This window comes from Nicotiana tabacum, chromosome 5 (genome assembly GCF_000715075.1).
Source record: "Nicotiana tabacum cultivar K326 chromosome 5, ASM71507v2, whole genome shotgun sequence".
NCBI classification, from domain to species: Eukaryota; Viridiplantae; Streptophyta; class Magnoliopsida; order Solanales; family Solanaceae; genus Nicotiana; species Nicotiana tabacum.
In genome coordinates, this window is record NC_134084.1 from 156,553,207 (window position 1) to 156,579,971 (window position 26,765).

At 36.5% G+C, this 26,765-nt stretch overlaps 2 protein-coding genes across 2 annotated transcripts; both read right to left on the reverse strand.

The window, feature by feature from the left end:
* LOC107818333 (auxin-induced protein 15A-like) lies at window positions 1-318 on the reverse strand. The gene has a single exon (XM_016644324.1). The coding sequence runs from the start codon at window positions 316-318 to the stop codon at window positions 1-3; it is 318 nt and encodes a 105-aa protein (XP_016499810.1).
* Window positions 319-9,670: 9,352 nt separating this feature from the next.
* On the reverse strand, window positions 9,671-10,157 carry LOC107822751 (auxin-responsive protein SAUR22-like). The gene is made up of 2 exons (XM_016649315.1): window positions 9,891-10,157; window positions 9,671-9,787 (listed from the first exon to the last, which is right to left on the reverse strand). The coding sequence occupies exons 1-2, from the start codon at window positions 10,155-10,157 to the stop codon at window positions 9,671-9,673; spliced, it is 384 nt and encodes a 127-aa protein (XP_016504801.1).
* Window positions 10,158-26,765: the final 16,608 nt, after the last annotated feature.

Genomic DNA, 26,765 nt, shown 5'->3' on the forward strand with positions numbered 1-26,765 from the left:
TTAATTGGTAATGACATTTAAGTGAGAAGTGACACAAAGAAATGCAGCCTCACTACATGGGATAGTAAGGCCCCCCATTGGATAATCGAATCCATATTCCTCCTCCGCATGCTTCAACAGGTCTTGAAACAAAGGATGCTTTAAACAAGAGATAGGAACCACGAATCGATGCTTATTATTATGGCTCTCTCCAACATAAACTGCCATGTGACCCTTGGGAACATCTTCCAACTTTGATGAAATGGTTGCAGTTGTTCTTTGACGGAGAAGAATATTCTGTTTAGCGTGCTGAAGGATTGTTTTCAGATGAATCCTCATGTCGATGAACTTCTATTCAACTTTTAGCTGGTAAGAATGTTGCAAGAAATTGAAAACAAGCTTTAAGTGATATGTAGTGTGAAGAACTAGGCTTATGGTTTTTGCAAATGAGTTCTCTGACTTATATTTTTATATATAGGGATTGGTTGGAGGAGTTACTTGATTTATTTTTAGTAGTATCCCAACAGTGTGGGACCAAACTTCACCCTAACAAAGCATGACAGTGGACTCAATTGCTTTACATTATTGTGGCAGAAAGCTCTGTTTGCTTCCCAACTTGTTGCTGTAAGATAGAAGAATTGTTTAGTTAACTCTACATTTATAGCATAGCACATAGTTTCCCCGCGCTCAAAACCGTGTACTTTGACGTTGACTCAGTTTTTTCTTTAATTATTTCTTTTTTATTGGATAATTTTTGCTACTGAAGTACATGTTCCCATGAGACATATTTGGGACCTTTGTTGTTTGGTTGTAGTGCTTGAATGCAACTATTTTTTTCCCGGCTGCTTCTCTAGTTTCTATTGTGCCATAGTTCATAGTATTTGCGGAGGAGCAGTCCTTGTTTATCACTGATAGAAGTTTCACACAAGCACAATACTGAGTCACCTAATATGGTTTTTTTGATAGTTATCATAAGGTGTTGAGTAGAATTTGAAGTACCAATAAATGATATAGTCGACAGGAATCCCGACCTTCAACAACTTTTTAAGAAAATCATATCTTGCCTCTTACAGAAATGCAGGGTAAGCTTGTGTATAATAGATCCTTGTGGTCTGGTCCTTCCCCGAACCCCGCGCATAACAGGAGCTTAGTGCACCGGGCTGCCTTATCTTGGTTCTGGGACCATGCATAGCTACATCACTTAGAAATATTAAACTATATTGTACCATGGGACCATGCACCGGGCTGCATGTTTTCAATGTAAAAATGACTGCGTTAAGTTTTACCGGTCTGCATGAATTCTGTGTTAACTACTCACATGCACGTGACTTGGCAACATAAAGCCGTTACTTCTACCTTTAGTAATAATAACAATTTGCATCAACTATATCAAGACAGCCTCAAGAAGAATGCTAGAAAAGGTAGCTCCTCTTCATGCGCTTGAGCACTATTTTAGAGAGTGCGGAACCAAAATATGGTTTATTTTTACTCAAAATACGCAAATAAGTGTAAAAAAAAAGTTACCAAACTATATATAACGCCACTAATAGTGGCGCTATACAGTAACGTTAACTGTACCGTTACTGTATAGCGCCACTATTAGTGGCGTTATACTGACAAACCTTACATAGCGCCATTAATAGTGGCGCTATACGCCTTATTACCTGAACATATAGCGCCATTAATAGTGGCGCTATACCCCTAATACAAATCCTCCATCTTCTTCTTCTTCTTCGTTCCATCTCCCTCATTTTCATTTCTGGTCCCCCACCACCACCACCACCAATTCTGCCCCCATTTTTAAAAAAAAAAAAAATTTGAGTCCCCCCGTCACATAAAAGTTTAAAATTTGTGGTCCCACTGTCGAGTAGAGCTTCGTGTTATTGTGGATTCACTCTTTCGGAGTCAAAATTTCGATCTATCTACATTTCGAAAATTCTAAATCGAGGTATTTCGATTTATTTTAAGTTGAAACTTTTATAACAATGCATATTACTTGATTTGTATGTGTTCTATTTCGGTTTGTGTTTATTTTTTCCGAAACTAGCATGTTAAATTTTATCCGGATTTAATTTTAGTGTTGTATAAAAATATGTAAATTAGTCTAAAAATGTGTTTGTTAATATCCTCATGTATATTTATGTGTTTTTATGCCGTTTAATTTAGATTATTTTTTAGCGTAGTAAAATGTATACTTTTTTAGCGTAGTAAAACGTAGACCTTTTTAGCGTATAAAACGTAGACCCTTTTAGCGTAGTAAAATATAGAGCCTTGTAGCATAGTATTGTGTAGTAATTATTTAATTATCTTATATTCTAGCACGAAACCCATAATTATATATATATAATTCTTACAATTAATTTATTAAAAAATATGAATAAAAATTATAAAAAAACATAAAATTATTAATGATAGTTTGGTACTACTGGGCCTCAGAAAATCTAGCACGAAACCCATAATTACGAAACCCATAATTATAATATATATATTATTTTTACAATTTAGTTATTAAATAAATATGAATAAAAATTATTAAAAAAACATAAAATTATTAATGATAGTTTGGTACCACTGAGCTTCAGAAAATCTAGCACGAAACCCATAATTAACCCCAGCTCCGCAACACTTTCCTATCGAAGTTTATATGGAATGGTACCGCACTGTTTCCCGACTTTTTATCGGGAACCCAGTTCATCAGGTAGATGGTCGGTACGTCTCATACGCCGGGAGACATGAGGCTCTGGTATGTTTTATGTTATTATCAATTACATTAATAGTAATTTCTAGTCAAATACGTAGTCTATATTAAAAACTTTTGTGCAGGCGATTGGATTGCATACCGTATATCGTATGGGGCAGCAGATGCAGAGTTATGTCCACGACCCTGTGATCATGCAGGACTATAGTCGTCGCTTAATGGATGTGGCTGCCCAGACACTGCAGCGAGGCCGATCGGATCAGCGTTTGGCACACCAGCCAGATTATGTTGACCCAGCCACATACCAGCGAGGTCGTGGTATGCCACGGGGTGGTGGCCGACGAGCTGCTGCTGCTCCACGACGACCTGTTGGTGTTGGACGACGTGGTCGTGGGCGGAGAGGAGGTCCCCAGCAAGGGGGCTTTGAGGCTCCTGCTGATGATGTTGCTGCTGATATGGCAGGTGGCATGCATGAGACCGACATGCCGTCTTACAGCCTTGGCATTTATGACACTCCAGGGACGTCGCAGGTGACCCCATCGGGTCAATTCTTGATCATGGGCTCGAATTTTCAAGGAGTGGAGTTGGGTAGATATTTCCCTGGCCCGTCTACCACTGATGAGTCTCGACTGATCCGAGATTTTGATAATGGGCACCGACTGAGTTATGGCAGCTCATCACATGCGCAGGTATGAGTTTATTAGTATTAATTTTATTACTGTTTTTACTATAACTTATTTATTTTGTTTTAAATAGCGGCGTCCAACGTTAGCACCTTCCCACCCACAATCCATCATGCATGGTTTTCCACAGAAGCAAATTGGTGGACGACCAGGTTGAGCCATTTGTGAACTATTTGCTTATAATAAAAATCTTACTTACTTTTAATGAAATATTTCTTGGGGGAAATTTTTAGCACACAAAATAACTACAATGACCCCATTATTTATAGGCTAAACAAGACACATATAGCGCCATATCTAATGGCGCTATATTAGATAGCGCCATATCTAATGGCGCTATATTAGATAGCGCCATATCTAATGGCGCCATATCATGATGTTGACGAGACGACTTTATGTCAGCCGGTCACACATATCTAATGGCGCCATATCATGATGTTTTCAGCTTTTTCAGTTCGACAAGACAAGACACACATAGCGCTTTTTCGTATATTAATTATATTAAATTATTATTTAAATAGGTAAAAAGGGAAAGTACAAATCATAATTAACAAACAAGAAAATATTATTTCATAAATACTTAAATCGTATACATAACAACTAATTATTACAACATGAACTCATGGGTAGTTAGGTACAATAGAAGAACACCCGCCCTGAGCTTGATTATTGATGCCACCCAAAGGACATTTTCTACGGTCGTGGCCTCTTTGCGAGCATATACCACATTTGCGTGCATATACGATATCACTAACATCCATTTGGTTCCGTATACGCGTTCTCTTCTGCACCTGTCTTTTACGCAAATAGGACTTGTTACACACCATTTTAAATGGTTATGGGGGCCAGTAATGCTCAGAACCCACTGGTTGCAACTGACCACTATATGTGTTTAGGTATTTGGAAACACTATATTGTTGATCAATATAGTTGGTCTCCGCATAACCAACACGTTGAAAATACTTGATGGCATGTGAACAAGGCATGTGGTAGATTGACCATTTCCCACATGAGCATAACCTTGTGGATTCATTTACAGTATGTACATTATTACCCCGATTATTATGGATAGCGGTGCGAACTTCAAAAATACCTCATTCGTTATCATATTGCAAAAAGGAATGCCAATGTGCTCGTCGTCTGTATTTCTCTAATCTCTTCATAGGCACTGGCATAAATTCAACACCCATTTCCATCAATTCCGTTACAGCTGCAGACCGTTGTACAAACCTCTCCGCCATATGCTTGAACGACATACGCACCATGGCTGTGACGGGCAATCCTCTTGCCGACTTTAATAACCCGTTGAAGGATTCTGACACGTTTGTAGTAAGAATTCCCCAGCGTCTGCCACCATCTGCATGCAACATCCACTTTTCAGGATCCTGTCGCATTAACCAACGATATGTTGCATCGTCTTCTTGCCTGATAGAATCCATATGCCTCCGGAATTTATATTGTTGGTGGTCTGTTACTGCCATCCACATCAAATGATGTAGATCTTTTTTGGGATGTGCCTTCTTGAAATTGGCCTTAAAGTGCCTCACACAGTAACGGTGGTATGCATAAGGTTCTTGCCAAGCAGGAAGGTTCTCCACAGAACTTAATATACCCCCGTGCCGATCAGATATTAGACAAATACCTGAACGTTGTTTGACAACGTGCTCTTTCAAGTGGTTCAAAAACATTGTCCACGTCTCTGTGCTTTCATTTGCACAAATAGCAAAGGCTAGAGGAAATATCTGTCCATTAGCATCCACTGCCACGGCTATCAATAGCTTGATATCGTACTTTCCATAGACATGAGTTCCGTCTATGGATATTATGGGCCGGCAATACGGAAAACCATCAATTGTTGGCTTAAACGCCCAGAACACGTAATTGAATATATATTCTGGTTTACCCGGACTCCGCTCAAGCTTCCATTCAATAAATGTTCCGGGGTTAAAGTGCTGCAGTGCAGCCATGTAGCTAGGCAGATCTGCAAATGACTTATCCCAGTTACCATAGACTATTTCAAACGTTCTTTTGCGCCCAAGATATGCCTTTCTTTTAGTAATTGTGTGGCCATATTCCTGGTAGACTGCTGTAATGCACTCTTTGATTTTATACCTTATGGACGCTTCGATGTGCGAAATAAGTACAAGAGATATCAAGTCAATATCCAAGTTGAAGTGATTCCCGTTGAAAGTGTCCATTTCGCATGTGTGGGTGGGAATGTATTTACCCACTTTTCACATACCTGTTTTCTTCTTCGACGCACGCAACATCCAATTACATGGCCAAAACCACCTGCGACAAATAGCCTTGTATACCGTCGGACTTGACTCCGATACCTGCATCTCACGACACTCTTTAACATTGTGCATTTTACAAGCCCTGCTTACGCGTGCTTTATCAGGAAAAAGCATCCCCTTTGCAAGCACCGTTGGTCTAGACTCATCCCACATTGCTGTCCGGATTTCATCAAAATCCCTTGTGAGAGCTTCCACATCCGGCACGGCTGGCAAGTTATCAATATAAGGAATCTCCCTTGAATGAAACGACACTTCAGACTCGTTCACTTTTCGTCTATGGGGGGCTCTCTTCAAATCGGGTCCTTCCTCCTTCGTCCTCTTCATCACCATCCTCACGAGCAAATGGTGTCTCGTCTCCCGATTCATCGGCATTGTTATCGTAATCGCTGTTCTCTTCCTCACTCTGTTCATCTGCCAGATCCTGATGTAATACGTCATTTTCGGGCAATTGAGTGAGTACGGGTAGTTCAACTTGCTCGTTTTCACTGCACATTTCAACAAAAATATAAGCTACTAAATTAATAAATGCTTTATATATGGTTGTAGCTTTTCACTTACAAGTTGTAATGTGATGACATTCCATGATGGACGTTTTCAGTTAGGTGATGACTACCGGATGGGCCACTTGTAAAATTCATATCCGGCCGGTACCCCCTATTAAATAAATGAGCGTTAAAATTAATTCAATACGCAAAAATATACATAATTAACACAAATGAAAATTGAAGTTTACCACTCTTCTTGTGAATTATGGAAAGCAGGGTATAAATTATTTTCTCGCTGCTCATTCGCCGACGGTGATAAATTTAAATCAAGAAAAATTCTTTCATCTGGAACATGTCCGGCAAAAACTGATCCAGAATAACCACCCGATGACTGGGGGTTATCTCTACTACGCACAACCTCATTTTTTGGAACGTCTTCGACCTTCACGTACATCTCCAACATTGTGATTACAAGAAATTCCCGGCATTCGTCCGGAGTCCTCAAGAAATCACTCAAAGTGTCATCATCGTCGATGTTAAACTCTGAGTAAAAAGCAACCCCTTGCGGCGTAACGGAATACGGATATCTTCCGGTTACTTTGAGTATCACTGAACGTTTTCTCACACTCATTTTTTTGCATAACAACGATATCAATGTTTCGTACTCCATTGAAAGTGGCAATTTAACATTACACTTAGCAGGTAAACTGTAGCCCACAGAGTTATTCTCCATCACAACCTCACCCCCCCCCCCCCCCCAATATAATGATACTCTTATTCTACGTTCTTCAGACATAATGAAAAAATGCTGGAGAATTTAACAACAATAGAAACCAACAAGAGTTAAAAAAAATTTGAATGAAGTTGTGGCGATTCTACGATGTTTATATAGAAAATGGCTAGCCGGTTTTTTTTTTTTTTTTTGTATATAGCGCCACAAAAAGTGGCTTTATACGCATTTAAATTATTGAACCCAGAAATTATTGGTGGGGTCAGGTAATAAGGCATATAGCGCCACTATTAATGGCGCTATGTAAGGTTTGTCAGTATAACGCCACTATTAGTGGCGTTATATATAGTTTGGTAACTTTTTTTTTTACACTTATTTGAGTATTTTGAGTAAAAATAAACCACATTTTGGTTCCGCACTCTCTTTAGTAATATGCTTGACAGGGAATTTCCAGTTTAGTTGCTATTTTGCTGAGGTGTGCGTGCACGCGCGTGTGTAGAGGATTGGTGGGAGGTGACACCAAATCTGTTACTAGTAAGTATCCCAAATGCAACCAAATTTTTGGAACAATCCGTTTCTGGAATAGCACATAGTTTTGAGCTCAAACTGTGTACTTCTATGCACACTCAGTTATTTCTTTTATTGTTACTTATTTGCTTAATAGCTTATTGTTTTTTTGTTATTCTATATGAGGCATATCTGGGCCCTCTGTTGTTTGGGTTATAGTCCTTCAATATTGAAAGTATTACTTTTTCCCAGCTTATGATAAGAGTTCATTGTACTTGCTGCAGCTGTTGCAGCTCATTTATGATGTGGGCTTTATATAAGCATTGTTATGTCACTCTCAACATGGGGCTTTGATGTTAATCAAAATGTTTTGGAAGAACTATTTCCTCCGTTTTAATTTATATGACATAATTTGACTCGACACGGAGTTCAAGGGAAAAAAACACTAGTTTTGAAACTTATGGTATTAAAACCTTAAAGCGTAAAAGCTTTTGTGTGGCTATATAAAATAACATCAAAAGTATTGGTTTCCGAAGATGTAATGTCTAATGTTTTTTCACCCGGAATATTAGTTCTTTTTTCTCTGATAGATGGTCAGAACTGCCCCTCGGATTATTTAATAATTCCACTCACCCACAATTTTCTAGTTCAAGCTTTGTGGAATAGTACTCACTATCTCCTTTGGCCCTCAATGATTGAATCAAGATTGATTCTTTTCCTCTTGTCACAATCAATAATAAGTTGTTTATCATGACTCCATATCTGCCCTACCAATTTGGGTATGTATTTTTCTGCTTTTATTCTCAGAGCACATGTCTTAGAGCTACAATTACATGTGAGCTTGTGGTCATCTTAAATTATCTGAGTACTAATTGGTACAGGTTGTTATATACATCCAATATTCAATCATTGATCACACCCCTATAAATCACGAGTAAAGTTATTTTCATGTGACCTATAGGTTACGGGTTCGAGTCATGGAAGCAGTCACTAATACTTGCAATTAAGGTCACAACCTCAGGGGTGCGTCCCTTCTCCAGACCCTACGTGAATGCAAAATGCTTTGTGCACCATGCTGCCCTAATCTCTGTTAACCGTCCACATGTGATTTGAACAATAGTTAGTAAAATGATTTGCTTTGTACTAAAAAAGTAATACTATAAGATTTGCTTCAGTTAGTCTTGAGATACAACTAGCATCAGATTTGTGATCTCTTAATTTGCTAAATATTACTTAGTATTTCTTTTCCAACTTAATTTGCTGTATATGGATGAGTTAGTTTAGATACTTTTATTTCCCTTATTTTCTCTATCTACTGACAGATTATTCTAGATTTTCCGCAGTTTGACTAAACATCTTAACATGACTTTCAGTTGGCATGAAAATTTCTAAGGGAATTTTTCTAAGTGGTCGTTAAATATTGTAATATTTTCTTAACTTTGACCTAAGATGTGAATGTAGGAATGCCAGATTCAGTCAAAAATCTTTACTCTTATTTAGTCTACTCTTGTTGCAACACCCTGCTGTTTCTTTAAATAGAAAAAAAAAGAAAAAAAAAGGAAATGGACTATATATATTTGAGAACAAAATCATGACTAGATTTTATATTCTTGGATGCTGATACTGATTAAAAATTCTTGAATGCTGGACCTTTTACTGTGTTGAATGAACTGAATTTTATTCAGTATGAACTGTGATTTTTTCTATGTTTGTTTCTTGGATTACTAATTTATCTTTAATGCAAGTTCAAGCTATTAATGCTTAGACTGGTGGTTCTATATATTAACTTCTAGTATCTTTTTGCTGCGTAACCTTGTAGCAAAAAGAACTGTAACTGTTATGTCATATATGTTCTTGCTTCTAAAAACTTTGATTTTCCTTGAGATTCCGAGAAGAGGGCATCCCGGTGCACAAAGCATCCCATGTTTTACGCAGGGTTCGGGGAAGGGCAGGACCCAAAAGGGTGTGGTGTAAGCAGTCTACCCTGATGCAACATTAATGGTTGATTCCACAGCTCGAACCTACGACCTATTGGTCATAGGGAGAGCCCAAAAGGAATTTATGAATAATATGATCAGGCCATAGTTAAAGAATTTGGCTATCCATTTTCAAGGACAACAAAAAGTAGAAATGACACAACATAACCACTCTAAACGACTGTTATTTAAGAATTAGCCGGTGTGTTCCGAATTTCAATTTTTCAGTTTAAATTTTTGGGAAAAAAATGTACTGAATTATCCTTAATATTTTAGATTTAAAACTTCAGAACAAAAATAAGTACGGACTAATCTCTAAATAGCATTCCTGAAAATGGCTATCTGTGCACTTAGCCCCAACGAAAAATGGTTAAGATTGCACCTTTGTGCTTTGCTTGAAGGCTTTGCACATAAGTAGTTTACAACTCTTGCCTAACAAGAGGAAAAAAAACAAACTAAAATGAAATTCTAAGCTCTAATCTTAACTTTAGGATGCTACTTCTTGATATCTTAAATTATTCAATTGAGAAGTTACATCAACAAAGGCTTTCACATTACACGGAATTGTTAAACCGCCCATTGAATGATGAAAGCCAAATTCTTCTTCTGCTTGCCTTAATAACTTCTGGAAAGAAGGATGATTCAGGTATGTTATTGGCACGACGTATCGTTTCTTCTCTATCTCTCCCACGTAAACTGCAAAATGTCCTTTTGGAACATCTGAATGACTCCTTGTTAAAACAGACTGTAGTTTGTGTATTTGCTTGGCACTGGAAATCATTGGTAATAAACGAAATCCCATGGTTTCTCTTGATATGTATGTAGTGGTGTTTGATGTATTTAGACTGATAAAGACTGGTTTTCGAGTTGAAATTTATGGTGAAGTTTGTATTGGAAAGATTATATTTATATAGTAGTTGTTTGCATTTGTATTGCCACCCTATGTCAGCTGTTGTCATGGGCAATGGGTCATATATTCTGGGCTACTCACATGGCTTTGGTCATATATAACTCAATTAAAAATGCACTATCCTTAATGCCATGTGCATCAGCATGAAGTGGCGCTAATACTGAAGTTACTGAACTTCAATATTTGAAATATTTTGTGAAATATTGAAAAAATTGTTTGAAGAGTATTTCGAGTGAAACAATGGGCGTTGATTCACAAAGCTTTAATTTCTTCTTTTTTTCAATTAAAATTTATGTTCAAACACATCTTCATGTCAACTTCTAGATTCATTTTCTCGACTTTAAGTTTTAATTATTGGATTCAATCAACTCAAAGATACTCGATCCAAGCTCTAAGGGTATGAAAACTGAGCCCCGCACCATCATCCTGCCATCAACATATTCATCCCGTTGAACCTGGGCTCTAATATCAGTTGTTGGACTAAACCGTTCCACTGCTATCACCATACTCATCCCCCGAACTTGGATTTTGATACCATTTGTTGGACTAAAACGACCCACATTATGATCTTAACATAGTGTGAGTTTATCCTCTTTGGGCCAAGCCTATACAGTTTTCTCATAAAAAACCTCAAATTATTAAGAGATCCATATACCTTGTATATAGGTGTGAGACTTTATTTGCACGCGCCCAACGTACACTAACACTCTTTTTTTCAACTTCAACCCAATATTGTCCGAAGGCCTATTAAACTGCTCCACTCAGTGGCTATGAAGTTATTGCCTCATTGTTTGCATCAATTCTAATGCTGATGCCTGGGACATAGTTGTTCGTACAACGAAAACTTTCCTAACAGTACACAATGTGATGAGAGGACTTAAATATCTAAACCAACAATCCTTAACCTCAGGAAATGGTGTCGAACACCATCTGACATCTATAATTCATGACTATAAATAGGTTTCTGTTACTTCAATTTAAACTGTGTGATAGCCCATAGTTTTTAGGTTATACCGCGTACTACGGCTTCACTCGCGCCGGCCATTTTAATACACTTCAAAGTTAAAAAAATACTCTAATAAAGAAGGAAATACTTTTGAGATATCTAGTCTTAAATAAATCATAATATTTATGTGGTTGTAAAATTTTTGAAACTTGTGGTCTGAGTCATAATATTTGTCTGGCTATAAATGCTTACCATTAAGAAAATACTCCTTCTGGTCCATAATAAGTGACCAATTTGCTTTTGGCACGCCTATTAAGAAAATACTAAATTCTATACAAAAATATCTAATATGACTAAACTACCCTTATTAAATATTTAATGTGAGTAAGAAAACTTTTTAGGGATATGTACATAAGAGTAATTTTTAAAAACAAATTAATTTTTTTTATTATATAAATGGACACTTATTTTGAACTAAAATAAAAAAACAAATTGATCACATATTGTGGATCGAAGGAAGTATTGAAGAATGTTAATCTTTTTTGAATAAACTATAAGAAAATAGTGTCAATCTTTTTGAAATAGAGGGAGTATGGAATGATCTTCTATATCCACTTACTATTTGAATCAAACAATGAAGTTACAAAGTTTTCGTGTGGAAAGTGTTATCTAACTAAAATACATTTATAACGGACTACAAAATCAAGTCTCCTACTTAAAGGTATCTCCAATCCTTGCACTATTTTTAAATACCAAAATGGTGCAAATTAACTACAATCCATTGCATTATTTTTTACATCAAAAAAGAATATTACTTTTATATTCTTCTCTTTCTTCTATATTATATTAATTTTATCCCTGTATTTATTTAGATAAAAGTACAACACATGCGATGGAGGAAATATTTGTTGAATTAGGTGACTTTTCAAAAGAAATTTTGTAAGAACACAAATTGAAATGAAGTGAGTAATAACAATTCAATATGTGCGATTAACGTCAACTTACGAATGTTAATAATTGAGATGAAACTGGAGATTACATATTCTCTGATAAACTAAAATAAATATTATTGCATTTTTAAGAAATACACACCATAACTGCATAATAAAGTCTGTTTGTTACTTTTAGCCAATTGATGTGAGTATAAGTTGTGATTCTCCACCATTAAGGAATTAGCCAAATAAAACTGACCGATAGCACCTGAGCAGTGCAAGAGAATCAGATAGTTTATTTCGATGTTAAACCCCATATAATACCCATATCGTTTGAAGGGTTTACAGTTTAAAGTTATTTTAGGAGAAGATATATAGTTGCTTTTAGTATTATGCATTGCCAATAGAGATGAGTTAAAACTTAAAATATCAAAAACTTGGACTCTTCAGTTTTGTACAATTAGATACACACCACTTTGTAAAGCATCTCAATTGAGTAGTTTTTGTGGTTCTAACTTTATAATGCTAATCATATTTTAAAGTACTTTAGAACCATATTTATTTTCATATATAGACTGATTCTTTTATTCTCAAGTCATTAAGCTTTATTATTTGTCTTTGGCAACGGCATACATAAACTCTTTTTTATTTCATATTCCTAAACTTTGTTCGTGTCATTTGCCATGTATGACTTATTCTATTTTCAAGTATCCAACTGAGTTTTTTTTGTTTACTTCTTCAGATGAACTTCTTTTCTTATATATGCATATTGCTGAATACATTTTTGCAATTCATCTATTAACCTTCACACATATTAATCTCTCAAGGTTTTTTTTAGAAGTTATCGTATTCCTTTTTTCATTACAGGTTTAAGTAGTTGTCTTGGTAATTCTGAATCAAGAAAACTAAGTTTATTTTTGTGTTCATGGGGAAGGAGGACTTGAGGTTAAAATTTTGTTTAATGTGGTAGAAAGATGATTCTTACGTGACAAATTGCACATTATTGAAAGAAATATTTCACATTGAAGAAGAGGAAGAAGAAATCAGCCATAGTTTAATGGGAAAAAATCAGGAAAGATTTTCTCCTATTTCATTTAACTACATGAGAAAGACGAAATTTTTTGGAAGAATTCTTAAATTTGTGAACACGTTGAGGATCATTATTACTACTTGCTGCCAAGGGGTAAAAGAACCAATTAAATAGTTGAGAAGGCTTCCTATTTCTCTAAAATGGAGAAGAAGAGAACTAATTAATAAACGATGAGAAAAAAAAGCATTGAGGAGAAGATAATGGTAATTAAAGAAGTGAAAAGAAATTAGAGCGCATAGCCATGAATATGCTACTGTTGTTGATGTATTGAGGGAATATTTTTCATAGAGTTTATGTTCTTGAGCCCGTTTAAGTCATTTAGAAGCAAATGATAATACGATCCAATTTATATGAGGTGTAGACGTAGCTTAAGTACATAACTATTTATTACCATAGTCTTATAAGTTCAATTAGGAACTTCATTTTTTGGGAAATATTTCTTACAACATTTATACTAATTATATATGTAGAGTCATCTCTCTATGAATGCGTTAATGGGAGTAATATACAATCGTTGTCTAATTGTGATGCTTATCTTAGTTCATGTGTATTTAATTGTACTTTGCTTGTTTATCTTGGTAGGATTAACTGACTATAATGATCCTTATTAGTCAGTCACTTAAGCTTTATTATTTCATGTATAATTATTTATTCAGAAACTTCACTTTAATAAAATTGATAATATTTTACACAGATGTATATTACATGACTTAACATACACGTGCAATCACACGTGAGGAGAAACTAGTATAACTAAACTACATTTATAACGGACTACAAAATCAAGTCTCCTACTTAAAGGCATCTCCAACCCTTGCACTATTTTTTTATACCAAAATGGTGCAAATTAACTCCAATCCATTGCATTATTTTTTACGTCAAAAAAGAATATTCCTTTTATATTCTTCTCTTTCTTCTATATTATATTACTTTCTTTATAAAACAAATTCTTTCTTTTTTCTTTTATAAAAAATAGAGTTCTGAAACTAAAAGAATTTTAAAAAAAAATTATTGTCGAAATTAGATTCTATTGATGATCCAAATATTCATGAATTTATTCGACAAGAACAAAAACGAATAATGGATAAAAGAAGTAAACAATTTCAACAGTCACAACTACAACAATCCTCTGCCCTATATACTTAATATTTTAATGATATTTGTGGATCTGGAAGCGGCTTTCCAGAGTACTAGATTATTGTTGTAATTTTCTAATCTCATTATGTTATTTAATGTATTTTCAATTTTAATCTATACCAGACACTACTATATTAAATATTTATTTTTATGATAATCAATTAATATTGTGTTATTTATTAAAAACATATTATATTTCAGATTTGCACATTTTATTTTTTTGATGGTTATATATTTTTATACAATTACAACTTATAACAAAATTAACTTACAATTTTATATAAAAATAAAATTTACGAAAATTATACACCAAAATTAAAATATAAAATTAATACAATAAAGATATTGCATAAAAACTACAAGTAATTAAAAAATTTATAATATGTTAAATTAAAAATATTATGTAATAAAAGATAATAATAAAATAATGATATAAAGTAATGGTGTTGATGAATAGTGCTACACCAAATTTGGTGTAATACTATTCACACATCAAAATAGTGCAAGAAATGATGTTGGGTTGGAGCACCAAAATACCATTTTTTAGGCTAAATTAACGTTTGGTGTCAAAATTAGTGTTGAGTTTGGAGATGGTCTTAAAAACTACTACAACAATTAGCATTTGATGGACGGTAACACAAAAAATGTTGAAGTTGCCTAAACCTAGGGCTACTTAAACGGTTTATTGCATGGGCTAGCCACTATTTGGATATGCATTTAAGGTTTAGCCAAGTTTTCAAATGTTTTGTAAAAGTAGCATTATTTAAATTAGATTTGACACTGGGAGCATGCTCAAATATGTACTGTTCTCTTTTTTCTCAGTATTTTTGTCTAGATAAGAATTAGAAATTTTTACAAACCACTATTGTTTAGTGATTATTAGTTAGTTATAACTATTATTTACTATATTATTTCCTATAACTATGTTTTCAGGGTTTTTAGAGTGTATTCGAAGTATTTAAGCTATTGTATTCAATGTATTTAAGCTTTTCTCGGCGTGAAACAGAGGATTACAGCTAGATAGATTATTGTATTCGACTGTATTCACGACGTGAAACATGGGATTACAGCTAGACAAATTATTGTATTCGACTGTGTTCACGATATATATATTTGTGAATACAATAACGTAAATAGAGCAATTCATGGTCTATTCATCTGTTTTTAAACGGAAAGTTAATCAATTAACATAATAGACTCCTAATATAACTCAAACTCAATTATAACACACAAAATTTGTATTTCCAGTTATAAAAAAGATTCTCAATCTAAAAACACCCCAGAGACTGTCACGACCAAAAATCTAACCATGGTCGTGATGGCGCCTATCGTGTTAAAAGGAAAGCCTATTCCCAAAATATTACTACTTATTTGATTATAAGAATTTAATAACACAAATCCAATAATTTAATTCCTGATAAACTAAACCAACTCTAAATATAATTAATATAAAATACAGAAACGGGTCCCAAACATCGGGGTGTCACTAAGTCATGAGCGTTTAAAACTACGAACTAAGAAATATAAATGTCTAACTGTCCAAAATAAGAAATGACAAAAGGAGTAACAAGGTCTTGCGGACGCTGGCAGCTACCTTGCAATCTCCACAGATAGCCAACCTGAAATCAACGATCGCCACACTCTAACTCACCTGGATCTGCACATAAAGTGCAGGGGGTAGTATAAGTACAACCACCTCAGTAGTAACAGAAATAACTAAGGAACTGAGCAGTAGTGACGAGCTAAGTAAAATAGTCCAATTATTTATTTTTCACAATTTAAATATAACAAGAATAAATAGGTGAATTCCATAATTCAGTAATTGTCACAAAGAAATTAACAGGTAAAATGCAGCAACATCAAAAGTAAATGCAACCTCACAGCAGTGTCACTCCATCGCTCAGCACTCGCACTCAGCACTCAACACTCAATACACTCAACAATATGCGCTCACTAGGGGTGTGTAAGACTCCGGAAGGGATCCCAAAGCCCAAGCGCTAAGCACGGACAACTCATGTGCCATCATATCAATACCTGGATCTGCACGGTCAACTCACGTGCTATGCGGACAACTCACGCGCTATGGTATCAATACCTGGACCCGCACAGTCAACTCACATGCTAAGCGGACAACTCACGCGCTTTGGTATCAATATCCACACAACTAGGCCCTTGGCCTCACTCAATCATGTACCTCACTAGCCTCACCATCATCAACAAATAAGAGGACACATCCCACATCAAGTATCATAACATATTAGCAAATAACAGAGACTGAGGTAAACATATATAATATTTTCTTTGACTGAGTACAAATAATGTGAGCATGAATAAAGCCTAAGCATGATCTCTAACATGAAGGTAGACAAGTTCAACAACAAGTAACTACGTAAACACAGATGATGGCCATGAGGCCTCACAGGACGGACCAAGTATCCATCCCTCGAGGTATACATCCAAACGCCCATCACCTAGGGTGGGTATCAGCTCCAAATAGTCACACGATATCAAATTCTCCGATTTTATACCCTCAAAGCCAGAGTTAAAACTGTTACTTACCTCAATCGCATAAAATCATACTCCGGGATTCCCTCGTCTCTGGACTCGCTCTTCAAAAGATCCGAATCTAACCATAATCAGATTAATACCATTATCATGTGCTAAAAAATCGAATTCCACAATAAAACTATAAAATATACCAAAATCGAAATCGACCAAGATCCAGCCCCCGGGCCCACGTCTCGGAATCAGTCAAAAATGGCAGAATCATAAACCTCGTTCTCTCCCGAGTCTAACCATATAAAATTTATCAAAATTGGACTCCGTTTGATCCCTCAAATCCTCACTTAAAACTCTCCAAAACTCAAACCCTAACTCCCTCAATTTCACCTTGAAATCATCAATCAAAACCCAAAAAGTGATACTGGATTCATGAAATATAATCAAAACCGAGTAGAGAACACTTACCCCAATCCATATGGTGAAAATTTCCTCCAAAATCGCCCAAATCCGAGCTCCCCAATTCAAAATATCATCGAATGAACAAACCCTAATTTTATATATTTTTCTGCCAGATATTCTGCATCGCTTCTCATGCCAAACGATCTTGAAACTCGTATTTTATGCCTCCAATGAATTCTTTGTGAAATTATAGTCAAGTTAGTCTTTTGAATCACTCAATTTGACCTTATAATGAATGAGATATGTAGGTTTCAATATTTGCAAATAGTGCAGATTTTTAAATACGTTGCTAGTGGCAATTTCGTAATTAATCTAAAAATCTGGCAACCTAATTCTTAGTAAAATGACCCCAAAATCCTCATATGCTGTCCAAATTCAATCATTCTTTTTGCTATGGGTCCGTATTTACGATAAAGATCTAATGCTTCAATCAAAAAAAGAAATCGGAGCTCATTTGTTCAATATGATATTATTTATGCTTGAAGAAACGACGTCAAAATATAAGAAAAAACGAGCGTAACACAACCCAAACATATCCGAAACTCACCTGAGACCTTCGGGACCTCAACCAATAATTCCAACAAGTCATATATCACTACCCGAACTTAGTCGAACCTCCAGAACACCGAAAACAACACCAAAACACCAAATCAACCTCGGATTCAAGCCTAAGAACTTCTAAACTTCCAAAATTCGCCAACGACGCCAAAACCTATCAAATCATGTCTGAATGACTTCACATTTTGCACACGCGTCACAAATGATACTACGAACCTACTCCAACTTTCGGAATTCCATTTCGACCCCGATACCTAATTTTCCACGGTCGACCAAAATTGCAAAAATTCCAACTTTCGTCAATTCAAGCCTAATTCTACTATTGACCTCCAAATTACATTTCGGATACACTTCTAAGTCTAAAATCACCCAACGAAGCTAATCGAATCATAAAAATCCAAATCCGAATTCGTGTACTCATAAGTCAACTTTCGGTTGATTTTTCTAACTTAGCTTTCTAACTAAGAGACTAAGTATTCATTTCACTCCAAAACTACTCCGAACCCAAACCTACCAACTCGATACAACTCACCACAGCTAAACAAAAAGCATAGATGTGGGAAATGGGCTATAACTCTCAGAGTGAACGACCGAGTCATTACATCCTCCTCCTCTTAAACAAACGTTCGTCCTCGAACGAGTCTAGAAACATACCTGGAGACTCAAATAGGTCAAACCTTCAGCAATACCTTCTCGCCACATTCAAATCATATGAACTCATCTCGCGATCACATCATACTCATCACTTATTAATCACTTATTTAAATATAACAAGAATAAACAGGTGAATTCCATAATTTAGTAATTGTCACAAAGAAATTAACAGGTAAAATGCAGCAACATCAAAAGTAAATGCAACCTTACAGCAGTGTCACTCCATCGCTCAGCACTCGCACTCAGCACTCAACACTCAACACTCAATACACTCAACACTCTGCGCTCACTAGGGGTGTATACAGACTCCGGAGGGGCTCCCAAAGCCCAAGCGCTAAGCACAGACAACTTACGTGCCATTATATCAATACCTAGATCCGCACGATCAACTCACATGCTACGCGGAAAACTCACGCGCTATGGTATCAATACCTGGACCCGCACGGTCAACTCACGTGCTACGCGGACAACTCACGCGCTATGGTATCAATATCCTCACAACTAGGCCCTCGAACTCACTCAATCATGTACCTCACTAGCCTCATCATCATCAACAAATAAGGGGACACAACCCACATCAAGTATCACAACATATTAGCAAATAATAGAGCCTGAGGTAAACATGTACAATAATTTCTGTGACTGAGTACAAATAATGTGAGCATGAATAAAGCCTAAGCATGATCTCTAACATGAAGGTAGACAAGTTCAACAACAACTACGTAAACACAGATGATGGCCATGAGGCCTCACGGGACGGACCAAGTCTCCATCCCTCGAGGTATACAACCACACACCCGTCACCTAGGGTGGGTATCAGCTCCAAACAGTCATACGATATCAAATTCTCCAATTTTATACCCTCAAAGCCAGAGTTAAAACTATTACTTACCTCAACCGCATAAAATCCTACTCCGAGATGCCATGGTCTTTGTACTCAGTCTCCAAAAGATCCGAATCTAACCATAATCAGATTAATACCATCACCATATGCTAAAGAATTGAGTTCCACAATAAAAACTATAAAATATGACAAAAATCAAAAATCGGCCAAAATCCGGTCCCCGAGCCCACGTCTCAGAATCAGTCAAAAATGGCACAATCATAAACCTCGTTCTCTCCCGAGTCTAACCATATAAAATTTATCAAAATCAGACTCCGTTTGATCCCTCAAATCCTCACTTAAAACTCTCCAAAACTCAAACCCTAACTCTCTCAATTTCACTTTGAAATTATCAATCTAATCATAAAACCGATAATGGATTCATGAAATATAACCAAAACCGAGTAGAGAACACTTACCCCAATCCATATGGTGAAAATCGCCTGCAAAATCGCCCAAATCCGAGCTCCCCAACTCAAAATATGACCGAAAGAATAAACCCTAGTTTTATATAGTTTTTTACCAGATATTCTACCTCGCTTCTCATGCCAAACGATCCCGAAACTTGTATTTTATGCCTCCACTGGAATCCTTGTGAAATTATAGTCAATTTAGGCTTTTGAATCACTCAATTTGACCTTATAATGAATGATATATGTAAGTTTTAATATTTGCAAATAGTGCAGATTTTTAAATACGCTGCTAGTGGCAATTTCGTAATTAATCTGAAAAATCTGGCAACCTAATTCTTAGTAAAATGACCCTAAAATCCTCATACTATGTCCAAATTCAATCATTCTTGTTGCTATGAGTCCGTAATTACGATATGGATCTAATGCTTTAATCAAAAAAAGAAATCGGAGCTCATTTGTTCAATATGATATTATTTATGCTTGAAGAAACAGCGTCGAAATATAAGAAAAACGATCGCAACACAACTCAAACCTATCCGAAACTCACTCGAGGCCTTTGGGACTTCAACCAATAATTCCAAAAAGTCATATATCACTACCCGAACTTAGTTGAACCTCCATAACACCCAAAACAACACCAAAACACCAAATCAACCTCAGATTCAAGCCTAAGAACTTCTAAATTTCCAAAATTCGCCAACGACGCCAAAACTTATCAAACCTTGTCCGAATGACCTCAAATTTTGCACACACATCACAAATGACACTACGAACCTACTCCAACTTTTGAAATTCCATTTCGACCCCGATACCTAATTTTCCACGGTCGACTAAAATTGCAAAAATTCCAACTTTCGTCAATTCAAGCCTAATTCTACCGTTGACCTCCAAATTACATTTCGTATACACTTCTAAGTCTAAAATTACCCAACGAAGCTAATCGAATCATAAAAATCCTAATCCGAATTCGTGTACTCACAGTCAACTTTCGGGTTGACTTTTCTAACTTAGCTTTTTAACTAAGAGACTAAGTATTCATTTCACTCCAAAACTACTCCGAACCCAAACCTACCAACTCGATACAACTCCACACAGCCGAACAACAAGCATAGATGGGGGAAATGGGGCTATAACTCTCAGAGCGAACGACAGAGTCATTACTTCCTCCCCCTTTTAAACAAACGTTCGTCCTCAAATGAGTCTAGAAACATACCTGGAGTCTCAAATAGGTGAAACCTTTAGCAATACCTTCTTTCCACATTCAAATCATATGAACTCATCTCGCGGTCACATCATACTCATCACTTATTAATCCAGCCACCATTTCCAGTAATAAGGACAATACCAGACATATAGGTCCACAAGAACACGCTAACACAATCAACACCTCAGTGCTTAATCTACAGTCAAAACCCGTCCTGAAATCCTCCAGACTGGCCCAACATCAACACACAGAAATCACATAATCTCGCACCTCATTCAGGAAATCACAATTCATCAATGCACAACTGATATCGAGCACTCATGTGCACATACGAATGCGTGGAAGGAATTCAAAGAGTTACACTTCAAGCTAAATTAATACCGCACGATAAGAATTCAAGAAGGAGAAATTATCCTAAAGGTTCTGCAGCCTCTCGAAGATAAGTACAAACGTCTCCGTACCGATTCACAAGACTCTACTAAACCTACTCATGACTTGTGAGACTTTGTAACCTAGGCTCTGATACCAACTTGTCACGACCCAAAATCTAACCATGGTTGTGATGGCGCCTATCGTATTACAAGGAAAGCCTATTCCTAAAATATTACTACTTATTTGATTATAAGAATTTAATAAAACATTTCCAATAATTTAATTCCTGATAAACTAAACCAACTATAAATATAATTAATATAAAATACAGAAACGAGTCCCAAACATCGGGGTGTCACTAAGTCATGAGCGTCTAAAACTATGAACTAAGAAATATAACTGTCTAACTGTCCAAAATAAGAAATGACAAAAGGAGTAACAAGGTCCTGTGGACGCTGGCAACTACCTTGCAATCTCCACAGATAGCCGGCCTGAAATCAACGATCGCCATGCTCTAACTCACCTGGATCTGCACATAAAGTGCAGGGTGTAGTATGAGTACAACCAACTCAGTAGTAACATAAATAACTAAGGAACTGAGCAGTAGTGACGAGCTAAGTAAAATACTCCAATTATTTATTTTTCACAATTTAAATGTAACAAGAATAAATAGGTGAATTCCATAATTCAGTAATTGTCACAAAGAAATTAACAGGTAAAATGCAGCAATATCAAAAGTAAATGCAACATAACAACAGTGTCACTCTATTGCTCAGCACTCGCACTCAGCACTCAACAGTCAGTACACTCAACACTCTACGCTCACTAGGGGTGTGTACAAACTCTGTAGGGGCTCCCAAAGCCCAAGCGCTAAGCACTGACAACTCACGCGCCATCATATCAATACCTGGATCCGCACGGTCAACTTACATGCTACGTGGACAGCTCACGCGCTATGGTATCAATACCTGGACCCACATGGTCAGCTCACGTGCTTCGCGAACAACTCACACGCTATGGTATCAATATCCTCACAACTAGGCCCTTGGCCTCACTCAATCATGTACCTCACTAGCCTCACCAACATCAACAAATAAGGGGACACAACCCACATCAAGTATCACAGCATATTAGCAAATTATAGAGACTGAGGTAAACATGTACAATAATTTCTATGACTCAGTACAAATAATGTGAGCATGAATAAAGCCTAAGCATGATCTCTAACATGAAGGTAGACAAGTTCAACAACAAGTAACTACGTAAAGATAGATGATGGCCATGAGGCCTCACGGGACGGACCAAGTCTCCATCCCTCGAGTTATACACTCACACGCCCGTCACCTAGCATGTGTATCACCTCCAAACAGTTACACGATATCAAATTCTCTGATTTTATACTCTCAAAGTCAGAGTTAAAACTGTTACTTACCTCAACCGCATAAAATCCTACTCCGGGATGCCCACGTCTTTGGACTCGGTCTCTAAAATTTCCAAATCTAACCATAATCAGATTAATACCATCTCCATGTGCTAAAGAATAAATTCCACAATAAAAACTATAAAATATGTCAAAAATCCAAAATCGGCCAAAATCCGGCCCCCAGGCCCACATCTCAGAATCAGTAAAAATGGCAGAATCATAAACCTCGTTCTCTCACGAGTCAAACCATATAAAATTTATCAAAATTGGACTCCCTTTGATCCCTCAAATCCTCACTTAAAACTCTCCAAAACTCAAACTCTAACTCCCTCAATTTCACTTTGAAATCATCAATCAAAACCCAAAAACGATGATGGATTCATGAAATATAACCAAAACCGAGTAGAGAACACTTACCCCAATCCATATAGTGAAAATCACTTCCAAAATCGCCCAAATTCGAGCTCCCCAACTCAAAATATGACCGAATGAACAAACTCTAGTTTTATATATTTTTCTGCCAGTTATTCTGCCTCGCTTCTCGTGTCAAACAATCCCGAAACTCATATTTTATGCCTCCAATGGATTCATTGTGAAATTATAGTCAAGTTAGACTTTTGAATCACTCAATTTGACCTTATAATGAATGAGATATGTATGTTTTAATATTTGCAAATAGTGCAGATTTTTAAATACGCTGCTAGTGACAATTTCGTAATTAATATGAAAAATCTAGCAACTTAATTCTTAGTAAAATGACCCTAAAATCCTCATACGATGTTTAAATTCGATCATTCTTTTTGCTATGGGTCCGTAATTACGATACGGATCTAATGCTTCAATCAAAAAAAGAAATCGGAGCTCATTTATTCAATATGATATTATTTATGCTCGAAGAAACGACGTCGAAACATAAGAAAAACGAGCGCAACACAACCCAAACCTATCCGAAACTCACCCGAGTCCTTCGGGACCTCAACTAATAATTCCAACAAGTCATGTATCACTACCCGAACTTAGTCGAACCTCCAGAACACCCAAAACAACACCAAAACACCAAATCAACCTCGGATTCATGCCTAAGAACTTCTAAACTTCTAAAATTCGCCAACGAAGCCAAAATCTATCAAACCATGTCCAAATGACCTCAAATTTTGCACACACGTTACAAATGACACTACGAACCTACTCCAACTTTCGGAATTCCATTTCGACCCCGATACCTAATTTTCCACGGTCGACAAAAATTGCAAAATTTCCAACTTTCGTCAATTCAAGCCTAATTCTACCATTGACCTCCAAATTACATTTCGTATACACTTCTAAGTCTAAAATTACCCAACTAAGCTAATCGAATCATAAAAATCCAAATCCGAATTCGTGTACTCACAGTCAACTTTCGGGTTGACTTTTCTAACTTAGCTTTTTAACTAAGAGACTAAGTATTCATTTCACTCCAAAACTACTCCGAACCCATACCTACCAACTCAATACAACTCCACACAGCTGAACAACAAGCATAGATGGGGGAAATGGGGCTATAACTCTCAGAGCAAACGACCGAGTCATTACTTCCTCCCTCTCTTAAACAAACGTTCGTCCTCGAACGAGTCTAGAAACATACCTGGAGTCTCAAATAGGTGAAACCTTCAGCAATACCTTCTCGCCACATTCAAATCATATGAACCCATCTCGCAGTACATCATACTCATCACTTATTAATCCATCCACCATTTTTAGTAATAGGGACAGTACTGGACATATAGGTCCACAAGAACATGCTAACACAATCAACACCTCAGTGCTCAATCTACAGTCAAAATCCGGCCTGAAATCCTCCAGACTGGCCTAACATCAACACACAGAAATCACATAATCTCGCACCTCATCCAGGGAATCACAATCCGTCGATGCACAACTGATACCGAGCACTCATGTGCACATACAAATGCGTGGAAGGAATTCAAAGAGTTATACTTCAAGCTGAATCAATACCACACAATAAGAATTCAAGAAGGTGAAGTTTTCCTAAAGGTTCTGCAGCCTCTCAAAGATAAGTACAGACGTCTCCGTACCGATCCACAAGACTCTACTAAACCCGCTCATAACTTGTGAGACTATGTAACCTAGGCTCTGATACCAAATTGTCATGGCCCAAAATCTAACCATGGTCGTGGTGGCGCCTATCGTGTTACAAGGAAAGCCTATTCCCAAAATATTACTACTTATTTGATTAGAAGAATTTAATAAAACATTTCTAATAATTTAATTCCTGATAAACTAAACCAACTCTAAATATAATTAATATAAATTACAAAAACGAGTCCCAAACATCGGGGTGTCACTAAGTCATGAGCGTTTAAAACTATGAACTACGAAATATAACTGTCTAACTGTCCAAAATAAGAAATGACAAAAGGAGTAACAAAGTCCTGCGGACGCTGGCAGCTACCTTGCAATCTCCACAGATAGTCGGCTTGAAATCAACGATGGCCACGCTCTAACTCACCTGGATCTGCACATAAAGTGCAGGGTGTAGTATGAGTACAACCACCTTAGTAGTAACAGAAATAACTAAGGAACTGAGCAGTAGTGACGAGCTAAGTAAAATAGTCCAATTATTTATTTTTCACAATTTATATATAACAAGAATAAACAAGTGAATTCCATAATTCAGTAATTGTCACAAAGAAATTAATAGGTAAAATGTAGCAACATCAAAAGTAAATGCAACCTCACAGCAGTGTCACTCCATCGCTCAGCACTCGCACTCAACACTCAACACTCAATACACTCAACACTCTGGGCTCACTAGGGACATGTATAGACTCCGGAAGGGCTCCCAAATCCCAAGCTCTAAGCACGGACAACTCACATGCTATCATATCAATACCTAGATCCACACAGTCAACTCACATGCTATGCGGATAACTCACGCGCTATGGTATCAATACCTGGACCTGCACGGTCAACTCATGTGCTACGCGGACAATGCACGCACTATGGTATCAATATCTTCACAACTAGGCCCTCGGCCTCACTCAATCATGTACCACACTAGCCTCACCATCATCAACAAATAAGGCGACACAACCCACATCAAGTATCACAACATATTAGCAAATAATAGAGACTGAGGTAAATATGTACAATAATTTTTATGGCTGAGTACAAATAATGTGAGCATGAATAAAGTCTAAGCATGATCTCTAACATGAATTCATGAAATATAACTAAAACCGAGTAGAGAACACTTAACCCAATCCATGTGGTGAAAATCGCCTCCAAAATCTCCCAAATTCGAGCTCCCCAACTCAAATATGACCGAATGAACAAACCCTACTTGTATATATTTTTATGCCAGCTATTCTGCCTCGCTTCTCATGCCAAACAATCCCGAAACTCGTATTTTATGCCTCTAATGGATTCCTTGTGAAATTATAGTCAAGTTAGGCTTTTGAATCACTCAATTTGACCTTATAATGAATGAGATATGTAAGTTTTAATATTTGCAAATAGTGTAGATTTTAAATACGTTGCTAGTGGCAATTTCGTAATTAATCTGAAAAATCTGGCAACCTAATTCTTAGTAAAATGACCCTAAAATTCTTATACGATGTCCAAATTCGATCATTCTTTTTGTTAGAGGTCCGTAATTACAATACGGATCTAATGCTTTAATCAAAAAAAGAAATCAAAGCTCAATATGGTACTATTTATGCTGGAAGAAACGACGTCGAAACATAAGAAAAACGAGCGCAACACAACCCAAACCTATCCGAAACTCACCCGAGGCCTTCGGGACCTCAACCAATAATTCTAACAAGTCATATATCACTACCCGAACTTAGTCAAACCTCCAGAACAACCAAAAAAAACACATAAACACCAAATCAACCTCGGATTCAAGCCTAAGAACTTCTAAAC